The following is an 11,652-nucleotide window of genomic DNA, read 5'->3' as shown; positions in this document are numbered from 1 at the left end:
GGAAGGAAAAACAGATAGATTTAGGATTGGAAAGTGCTGTGCTGTACTGTACTCTTCTGTGCTGGACTGATTTCAAATCTGTCTGTCATAGATACTTTGTTTAATAAATTAAACTTTGTTTGAACCCTGGACTGTATGTTGGCAGTTGTGTCTGGGGTTTTGGGTTCAGGTACACCCCCGAGTGGTCACATCATGAAATCAGAAACTGAACTTGTGTGTAAAAGGGCAAATGTGCCAGTTCATTACCCTCACGTCCAGACTCGTACTAACAATTGCACGTCAGTATTAAATTGACAGATGAGTCTTATGAATTTCGGAAGAAATCTGGACTGCACGCAGTGTACTGTTCGAGAGTGGATGGTTTCTAGTAAACTACAGGACCTAACCCAACATGGAGCGCAAGTTTATCGCCGGGCACATTCACACATATCCATACACAGAATTTTAAATTAACACGCACTGCTGCTGAAGTGACACTATCCCGCATTCTGCGGCGTACTACGACTCTAGCAACGTGATGATGCAAAATGTTACGTTTACGTTACTTACTAGTTTCATTTTTTACGTCATCTACCGAATTAATACATGTATAGGGTGGTTCAGATCTAATTATGCAATTTTCATTACGCTATAACTTATTAAGTTTATTACATAGAAAATCACCCGAAAAATCCCGCACCATCGAGAAGTGTGCGAACGGACAACATGAAGAATCGTCTTCGCTCCGAACTTGAATCGTCCCCGCATAAATCAAAGTCATCCAGACAATCTGGATCTGCATAATTAGATCTGGACCACCCTGTAAAATGGCCCCTCCCTCCCTCTTATTAATATTCATAAGTGGAGGGCACCATTTCCGCTCTGTCCTACATATTTGAATACCTCGTGTTACTTCAGTACAGAGGAAGGTCAAGCTTTAAGTGTTACAATTATGTCGGATTTCAGTGACTTTTCATCTTCGAGCATATCAGGGAAAGCCGAGGCGTCGGAACTGCAGAGGTTGATCGCCATCGAACAACAAAAGGCACAGTTTCAGGCACAGGTGAGCTACTTTTGGGGTTGAATGCACTCTTCTGATAGTTGAACGAGTGCTGCTGGGTACTGTATATTTTAAGTAAAGACTGTGAAAACCGCATGCTCAGCGTATTATTCTACAAAATTTGTGAAACAGTGTTTATCGAAAAACAAAAATAAAAAAACACCCTTCTCTACGGAACGCTGTTTGGATCAGACATATTCCGGGTCATGTGGCTGAGATCAGTGGTTTATCAGGTTAAGTCGTGGCCATAGCAGCTGTAAGTTTATGCCAGTTTATCATCTCATTTTTTAACTAACTGATCTTTTGTTCTTCTCTTATTCCGTTTAAAAAAAGCATGATAGTACGGATTTACATACACATTAAATTAAGCAATATTTGTATTTTCTACATCTTAATGAAATATTTAAGTTTTTGTTTTTTAATTTTCTTTTTCTGTCAAAAAGGATGTTCAAATAATGAAAATTAACTATGAGTGTAGTAGACACCAAAGAAGTAAAACTGAAAGGTTGCAGTCATCTTACTGTCAATCAAAACACCTGGAAAAGCAGAATGAAAACCACAGTGATGATAAAACTCATTAAAAACAAACCTCAAAATCACACTATGAACTAATAGGTTGCTTAATTAAAAAGCAGTAATCTAATTAAAATCAGAATAAAAATATGCAAGTGCAGTGGGCCCCTAGACTGAAGGTGTGAATCACTTGATTAGAATGTGCTATGTTTAAATGCGTATTTTATTATTTTTGTCATCAAGGAAGACTGTATTGGGGTAAGTTGGTTCAAGAAATGTATTGATGTTATCAGTGTAATTCAGTACTGATTTGCATTTTTTTGACTAAAACCTTATATCTTAACCATGATATATGTAGTCACAGCAGGTATGTTTATACAACATTTGGGTCTGGATAACATTAAATATTAACAATTAATAAATGTTTGGTTAAAAAAATAACGAAGATAGAATAACAGGCACTTGAAGAGCAGAGGAGTACATTTCAAAATGACAGATAACATATACTGCAAGATCATTCAATACATGACATATTACACAAAAATGCTTTGAGGAGCCACAAAACTGAACACTAACTGATTCAGACTGACAGATCAGAGGACACAGCCACAGTACAGATATTCACTAACTACAGAACAAAGGGTAATTATTTAGAAAGGAGGATGAAAAAGACCAGGGGCCTCATGTATAAATGGTGCGTACGCACAGAAATGTTGCATATGAACGTTTCCAATGTTCAAATCGTGATGTATAAAACCTAAACTTGGCGTAAAGCCACACACATTTCCATGGTAGCTCATACCCTGTCGTATGCAAGTTCTCCGCTCAGTTTTGCAGACTGGCGGCACCCAGTGTCAAAGCAATGCTACTGTTCCTGTGTGGTTTATCTTTCTTTTTCAGATCCTCATCCCTGACACGGCTTTATAAATACGCTGAAATTAACCGCATATTGTTTATTAGTTTAATGCATCTGATTGTAATTAACTTGTAACAATATAAAGGTCCACAGAGTGGTCAAACTATTCTAAATACCATAGCTGCTTTAGCGTTGTTACTCTCACTGCACCTTTTTCTTCTTCTTTCAGCTGCTCCCGTTAGGGGTTGCCACAGCGGGTCATCTTTTTCCATATTACACTCACTGCACCACTCGGAGCAGCTGATCGTAAAGAGAATTATCGGTATACAGCATCAAGCACACTCTGCCTCAGCCATGCTTCCTATTTGAACTGCTTCTGACACGACAAACGCTTCAAAACCTTTCCTGTACAGACCTCGTGGTTCAGAAACAGTTTCATCCCAAGAGCTCTAAACGCACTCAATCAGTCCATCAACTGCTCCTTGTAGAACTGTTTGTACTTATAAGTACAATTACCTCACTGTAAACTTGCGATACAGTTATAATATTGCACAACCTGAGCCACGTTTTTACATATGATGACTATATCATTTTTAAGATGAAATGCAGCAAAATAAGTTAGTTATATTATACAGATAAAACTTTAACTTCATTTAAATAATCTATATTGTTAATAATTAAAGGACACATTGTCGCTACGCTAGCAAGGATCTGGGGCTCTGTTCACGGATTGTTTCTGCCTCGCACTGTATGCTTCACTGGGACTGGCGTGAAGGATAGAATAATTAAACATGAAGATATTTCAATGTTCCTTAAAAGTTTTGAAGAATCGGCGTTATAAGCTTACAGATGGCTTAACGTCTATTACAGAGCTGATTGTGTGGCGATTGGGTATTTGGAGAAAGAAAAGGAAGGACGGGAATTGGAGGTTAGTACATTTTGAAAGAGACAGTACTGCTGCAATAAATAATTTCATCGAAGGTCGCGCACAATCACTGCGCCACCATGTTCCCATGTTTAATAATGTGCTTTAACTCCTATCATCATGAAAATGATATCATGTATACATCTCAGTATTTTAGTTATTCAGAGAGCTGTAATATCACAAATGTAATGGATTCTGTGTCGTGTCGGAGGAAGAGAAAGCCAGTTTAAGAAGCACGTAGTGATTCACACACACAGAGCACATAGAAGATCAAATAAAAAACAAAGCATTTAATGTACTACTTTAGTTACGATGGAATTTGAGAAACTAGTAAATTAAACGATTTTAAGATTTAGTTTATGATGTTCTACTTTAATGACAAAATAAACTACGTGATATAAAGTGGAAATTTCGAGATTAAAGTTGACATTTTCTGCTTTTTCCCCCACTGTGTGCTTTTTTTTTTTTCTCTGTACCTTAATAAGCTTTCATATGACACTCCATACGGTGGGCTACGACTCGCCTTTTCATGGCGACTTTGATATGTGACTTCTTTTTTATTTCGGGCACTGTGCGACTTTGTGAACTTGAGCTTTCAAGTTTCTCCGACATGCTATGTCACTCGATCAGCTTCCTTTTCTTGTTTATACCACTGTTTAAACCAACAAATAGTATGCTTTTCCTTGCCTCTGCTTGGTGTTGGCTGAAATTGTTCCATTTTTCCTCGTGGTTTTGCCATTGTCTTTTCACAGAATGCTGAGCGTAAGGGCTATTTGTATTGATTTGCATAAAGAGGCGTAATTCTGGGAGGAGTTGGGGCGGGACAGCAGGCACGTGCACCTGCGTTACTTTTCACGCTGATCGGGATTTATGTAGTGGAAGAACGTGGAAGTTTGCGTACGCACAGATTCCTGCATCTGGAGTTTTCTGTGTGTACACACATTCCTACTTTTGTGCTTGCGCCATGTTATAGTGTGAGTTCTACGCACGGTGTTATACATGAGGTCTCAGGCCTTAAGCACAAATTGATTGTAACCACCTGTTAAAATTTATAAGTTTTAAAGTACACTACATTCTGATTCATATCCACCTTGATAAGGTCCAAAAGTTTTTTCACTCTCCATGCTTTGCTTTCACATATTGGATTTACTTCAGTGGATCTTATTTTGCTGATTTACCCTTTTTTTCCTGAAAACATTTTTACAGACCAAACAAACAATACGTAATATATCTCTTAATTATTAACAAAGCAGGCACTGGTTAAATACGACTGCATTTGATCTATAAATGTGCCTTTGAGTCACTATGATGAATATTCTGCAAGCTTCAGTCCAACTTTTAGCCTCTTAATAAAACAAAGTATTTTAAATATGTTTTAATCACTCTCATGCTTACTTTGAAATTGTGTTGGTTATATTTATATTTACATGACTCTTTGTTTCTGACAGGTAAATGTAACTGTTAATCTAAGGGTTTTGGGGAATAAAGGTGAAAAGATAACACTTAAAACAATTTTCACTTTAAAATGTACACTCCAAATATCTGTATGTATTACAGGTCATAATGTGTTCCCTTGTCTTTGAATAGTTATAAAATGTACCCAAATAACAAAAATCTTGAAAAAAAACAAGCAAACAAAATAAACAAAGTAGTAGGATTAATCACCATTGTAACAAAGCATTTGGTGAAAGGTACTATGTAAAATTTTAGATGTGGACAAATTTGTTGGTAACCCCTCCACTGAGAAAGAAAAACCCACAGTTGTCTCTGAAATAACTTGAAACTGACAAAAGTAATTAGCACCCATTATTGTTTATTCCTTTGTTAATAATAATCAGACTTTGCTTTAGAGTTTTCGTTCAACAGAATATTTAAAGAAATAACGCAAATAAAAATGGCATAGACAAAAATGACGGGACCCTTAATGTAATTGTTTTTGCACAACCTTTAGAGGTGATCAGTGCAGTTCTGTAGCTCTCAATGAGACAGCTGCACCTGTCGACAGGTAGTTTGGCCTACTCTTCCTGAGCGAACTGTTCCACCTGTGTCAGGTTTGAAGGGTGCCTTCTCCAGAGCATAGTTCAGTTATTTCTATAGATGTTGTGATGGGATTCAAATTAGGGTTTCATAGAATGATACTTCAGAATAGTCTAATGTTTTGTTCTTAGCCATTCTTGGATGCTTGTAGCTGTGTATTTTGGGTCTTTACCCTGTTGGAGGACATGTGACCTGCAACTGAGACTGAGATTTCTGATACTGGGCAGTATGTTTCGCTCCAGAATGTCCTGATAGTCTTGAAGTTTCATTGTTCTCTGCACAGACCCAAGGCAATCCCGTGCCAGATGCAGCAAAGCAGCCTCAAAACATAACCAGGCCTTCTTCAAGTTTGACGATAGTTACGGTGTTATTTTATTTGCAAGTTTATTTTTTTCACTTGTGGACATAGAGCTGATGTGACTGGCTGAAAAGCTTCAGTTTTGTCTCGTTTGTCTAAAGGAGAGTCTCTCAAAGGCATTAAGGCTTGTCAATGTGCATTTTTAGCAAGTGCCAGTCTGGCTTGTTTATGTTCTCCATTCCATAGTGGAGTCCTCCTGTGTTTTCTTCCATTTAGCCCACTGTTACTCAAAAAGTGAGAGATGGTGCAGTTGGACAATGCTGGACCTTGGAGTTCATCTTGTATCTCTTTGGAAGTTGTCCTTGGCTTTTGGTGTACCATTGCCCAGCGTTGTAGAGTCGGTAGATAAATCCTTCGACTCTGACTCCTTAGTTTCCGGTACTTCTGACTCCGACTCCTCTGTATTTAATATGCTAATGTATTTTCCATGTTGATTGAAGGCTGCGGTGGGCTGGGACCCTGGCTGGGATTTGTTTCCTGCCTTGCCCCCTGTGTTAGCTGGGATTAGCTCCAGCAGACCCCCGTGACCCTGTGTTTGGATTCAGCGTGTTGGACAATGGATGGATAATGGAGGGATGGATGAATGGATGGATGGATGTTGATTGAAGGAAGGCAACATACACGTCATTTAACCACAGAACTACTGGCCAGGAAGCTGACTCTCAACTGTATTGGCCAGTTGTTACAAAAGACAACACTCAAATGAACTTGTTAAACACGTTATATCTGAAATAAAATGAAAAAACTTTTTGTAATGTACCTTAATCGATATTACAATATGTGAATGTCGGGTTATATAATAGCTCAGCTGAACTTCACACTAGTAGTAACACAACTATACACTGGGCTTTATTCTTACATCCGAGAAGTACTTAATTATGACTATTGTTTGTGAAATGGGACATTTCAACTTGTTAAACTTGCTTCTACAATTCTAAAATTGCTACTACAATCACATAAATATGCCTTGCTGCATAGATTCCCATCCCTATACGTGATGGGGTAAAATGGAAAAGAAAATCCTTGTAGTTGTTCTTTGTGTATTGATGACACAACACTATGAAAAGCAGTGCAATACCTTACTGTATTGAGCCTTCACACCTTTGCCAGATGAGTATGAAGGAGCAGAACTGTTATCTAGCCAACATTAAAGATGTGAGTGTGGCCAAGTTAGACAGCAATATGAAAACTCCAATATTACCGCGTAGTAGCAGGGTTTAGATGTTACAAGTACAGTATGTCTTCATTGAAACATGAATCCTAACTTCTGGTTCCTGTGTGTTTGTGTTTCCTCATGTGAAGCATAACATCAACAAGCAGAACTTTAAATTTTTTGAAGAAAGAAATATATTGTTTTATACTTGTATTGAACAATCAAAATTTAAGGAGTGCATCTCTGTTGTGGAGTGGAGTTGCTGTCTCCTCTGTAACTTGAGAAATGAGGTTAGAATCTTTTGCCATCTGGCTTCTCAAGTTGAAAAGGAGTAAATGTTTCAATTAGCATTGGAGCTCTGCAGAAGAGCACATCATTAAAGGCTGCTCTGTCTCTTGAGAAATTTGTTTCTTTAACCACAAAAGAAGATTCCAAACAAAATTATTGAATAGTATGTTCATGGAAGTGACCTATAAATTGGGAGAAGTTGAATAACCAATCAGTACTTCTTAAAATTTTAAATTCAAAGTAAAAAATAATTCCCATGAGTACAACAGCTTCTAAGATGTTTGTCTTTACACCACCAGAAACTTAGTGGCTTCAGAACGTTGGTGGCTGTGCTGTTGCTGTTCAGCACTCCCATCATCAGCAGGTTTACATACGACAGTAAACTATTGCTTGTAATTGCACTTTTTATTGAAAAACATTAGAATCCCAATGTGGTTTCATTAAAAACACAACCTTTGTTTAACTTGGCTGGTGAAGTCTAAAAAGTCAGAAAATATAAGCATGGTATAACATTCAGTTGCATTTAGGAGCTTAGTTACCTGTTTTGAAAATTGGTGCTGTTTGATTATTTAATCACTTGTATTTATTAAATATTTTTGTGACAATGAGTAATATTTAGTAGTGACAATGATAGAAGAATAATTACATTTATTAGTAGAGCACATAAAGTACATGGTTGCTAATGACATTTTACAATATTATGTAGTTAAAATTTGACCCCAAATACTGTACAGTATATTCAGATGCCGTCATTTTGTCACATTTTGTTATGTTGTATTCTTATGCTAAAATTATTTAAATTTCTTTTTTCCCCATCAAACAACAGAAAAATGACAAAAATTTTGTAAATTAGTGCAAATTTACTGAAAAGAGTACATTTTCTAACTCCACTGATGTCAAAATTGCATGGATTGATTTGCAATTCTTATTTGGCAAAATTGTCCTTTTAGTGTGTGTGCGCGTGTGTCTGTGTCTGTCTCTGTCTCATATGGGTTGTGGAGAATCAGCCTCAACACAGACAGACACTGAGACACACAATTTCCAAAAGTACACACAATTTATTTTTCTTTTGCCTTTTACACAGCGCACAGTGCACAACCCACCAGCACTATTGCTCACAGACCTTTTCTTTCTTTCTTTCCTTCTCTTTTCCTCTATTCTTTCACCACCTCCACTCCAGTCCTGCAAACTCTGTCCTCTGCCTCCCAACTCTAGCTCCTCAAATGGAGTCAAATGGCCCCTGACGATCTTCTTGCAGCACCTCCTGGTGTGGCGGAAGTGCTGCATGGGCACCCGAAAGCACTCCAGGTGTTCCTGGATTCTCTTCTGGCAGCACTTCCGAGTGTGGTGGAAGTGCTGCAGTCCAGGGCTCTGGAATTGTCCAGGCGCCCCCTGGTGGTGGCCACAGGCCCCAACAAGGTTGAGCTTCCAAGCTCCAAGCCCATGGCCCCGTTGCAAGCCAGGGGGGCTGCCCTCTTGCGTCCCAGGGAATATATTACCCCTCTCCCGGTCCTTCCCTTCTCCAGGCATCCCGGTGGGGCTAGGTCCCCGGACGTCTGCCACAGATCTTTTGGTAAAGTCATTTTGAGTAATAGGCCGCTAGATCCTGTAGTCTCTGTGCTTGATTTCAAAATTTTTGAAGAGCTACCTTTAATTTTTAATTTTGTTTTAAACCACAGGTCATTTTTCCTGCTCATTTTATCAAATGTTAAAATTGTTTTATTTTGGTGATTTCTGCTTTGAATTTCATTATTTTCTCTCATACATTGGCATTCTTAAACAGTAGTAGGTCCCTAGTAGCAGAAGCTTATCCCAAGAAACACAAATTAGCTTCTCAAGCATGTTTTGTAATTTTACTTCATTTATTTTACATTATTGTATTTAGTGGGCAGTTTATGGAAAAAACAGCAAGAATACAAATTCACATTTGCCAAGATTTAATGTGTGATTATGTGCAATATTGCCTAGTTTTCTCTTGCATGAAAGGTTCATTTTGTTTTTTTTCTTTCCTGCAGGTTCATAATTTCACAGATGTATGCTGGGATAAGTGTGTGGATAAGCCCAGTTCTAAACTGGACTCTAGGACTGAAGGCTGTCTCACCAGTTGTGTGGAAAGGTTTATTGACACAACCTTGACTATTACTAACCGTTTTACCCAGATGATACAGAAGGGGACTCATTGACGCTGGTCTTTTGTGTGTGGACTGCTGCAGTTCTGCTGTTATCCATTCTGCAAATGATGATGATTATTACAACATATGACTTCATATTCAGTGTTCTTTCTTTGCATTAGTCATTCGTGAAAAAGGATGTTGGCAGACTATAATTGGGGTCAAAATACTTATTTAACACAATTTTCAGTTTCGTAATGGACACATTTTATAAATAAACATTCACGTGAGATTTTATTGGTAAATGAATACAATTACTGGAAATGTAATTATCAAAATAGTAAATATTAGCAAATGATCTTATTAACGTGCACTCTGTAATAGATACAGCACCAGTAAATCCATAAAGTTGTTGTTTTTTTTATGTCATTCATAAATATATGCAAAAGGCCATCCATTACAATGGAATTTGTTTTATATATTTGAGCACTCCACACAAAAAAATCACCTCAACAAGCCAATGGCTCCTAAAAGAAAAAAATTAGGAGCCAGTAGCATTGATTTAAGTTTCAAATAATCAAATGTGTAAAATTTTTATCTTTCAATCTCTTACCTAACTTAACTTCCATGTATATGTGCCTAGATCTTTTCCTTCTCCTGCACAGTGCATCCTTTCATCGTGCTTTTATGTCCGTCTTGATGATTTGGGTAACTGAATGTCATTATAACTTCCAACTACGTATAGTCATTAAGAAACTTGTATTTAACTCAGGCTCTGAGTCTGTGTCACTGACCATCTGAATGTCTGTGTCAGAGGGCCGTCCAGTGTTAATTGGTCTTCTTTTACTCATGTTTGAAATGAGCCAGCATTTGGCACAGGGCTCAGGGTCAAAGTGCTCAGGTGATGGGCCTTCTGTGCTGATCCTGACTAAATCCTACAAGGATGAGAAGTGAGTTTAGCATTTTTGATTTTATTCTGCTCTGTGCTGAAAAGCCACATTCACGCTGAGCTGCTAAAATAGACACACCCAGTGTGATCTCTGCAATATTGTGGAAGACTGATAAGATTGCACAGAAAGACTTCCCACAAGCTGTTATAAGACTTGTCTGAGAATTTGCTTTTAATCAGATTTTTTTAGCAATCTGCATTTCGTTTGTACAGCCCTAAGATCACAAGCATTCTTCAAGAAGACTTCTTGATACCAGTTAATTAAAAAGTGTCAGTACCATTTTCTCCAAAATTGGTTAAATCATCTGGCCATGAATCATGATAGAAGAATGAGAAGCAACATGACTGCAGATCCATGTGAGCTTCCTTGCTGTGTATAACCCTTCATATTTTCAAACCGGTTTTCCAGTTCCATGACTGTAACCTCCATAGTTTTCTCAACTTGGAATTGAAGGTCATCTCCAAAGTTGGAGAGACTTGAGCTTTTGAGTTGGATATTCTGAAAGGTGATATCTGTATCGGTATTACTCACTTTTTAGTTTTCAGCCTGTCTGAGATGTGTCTTATCTATACAACTGATTCTAGCCTAGTGCACTGTGAAACTTTTGCAGTTTTCCATACCTTAATGGTCTGTCTGATATGCCCTTGATTGTGAGAGCACAACTGGCAATAGCAAAGGCAACATCAAAGAATCCTTCTGATGTGTGCAATCTCTCTATTTTCTGTGCAGTGTGCTTTACACTCCCTTTAATGTCAGTGAGTGTTTTTTGAGCTTGCAACCAGTGGTTCCATATAGTGATGCACAGCTGAACTGTGTGATCTGAGTGCAGAAAAATAAAGTGCCCAGTAAATATGGGGCAACCAACACTGGATCTTCACAACAGATGTGTGAATAGAACAGCCTACTTCCACGCCGATTGCTGTCAGCTCACCCTTGCTTTTGGGGCTGGTATGTTTTCCATCTCAGCTGTAGTAAGTCATAGACTTTTTCATCCATTAGCTGTTCAGTGTTAATTTTGAAAACAGAACACTGGGGGCACTCATGTATATGGCAAAGGCCTAGCCACAGAAGTAAAGTGTATCTTTGAATGGATGGGACAGTGAGGTACAGTAGAAATGCAAGTGATATAGAAGACTTCCCTCAATCTTTTAAAATAATCTTTGGAAAAATGTATAATTCCAGTATTCATCAAGCAGGCAGGGGCTCTAGCCGTGGAAATGAGTGTTCCTCCAGTAAATGGGAAAGAAGGCCACAATAGACATGAAAGTGATTTAAAAGTCATTTTAAAGAATTTCAGGTGCCAAGTGTTCATTTTGTAAACAGAACAACATTTCAATGACAAAGGTTCAGCTGTGGAAATGAATGCCTCCTCCAGTGGATGGGATGAAGGGACACATTAAATATGAAATTGGTATAGAAAAC

At 38.0% G+C, this 11,652-nt stretch overlaps 1 protein-coding gene across 1 annotated transcript; it reads left to right on the top strand.

Annotated features, from left to right (window-relative positions):
* The first annotated feature begins 839 nt into the window (after positions 1-839).
* timm8b (translocase of inner mitochondrial membrane 8 homolog B (yeast)) lies at positions 840-9,733 on the top strand. Its single transcript, XM_039763916.1, has 2 exons — positions 840-1,042; positions 9,185-9,733. Exons 1-2 carry the CDS (start codon positions 932-934, stop codon positions 9,350-9,352), a joined length of 279 nt encoding a protein of 92 aa, XP_039619850.1. The 5' UTR covers positions 840-931; the 3' UTR covers positions 9,353-9,733.
* Positions 9,734-11,652: the final 1,919 nt, after the last annotated feature.

Source organism: Polypterus senegalus, chromosome 9, assembly GCF_016835505.1.
Source record: "Polypterus senegalus isolate Bchr_013 chromosome 9, ASM1683550v1, whole genome shotgun sequence".
NCBI lineage: Eukaryota > Metazoa > Chordata > Cladistia > Polypteriformes > Polypteridae > Polypterus > Polypterus senegalus.
Note: the sequence above shows the minus strand (reverse complement) of the source record. Positions and strands in the feature narration are given on the sequence as shown.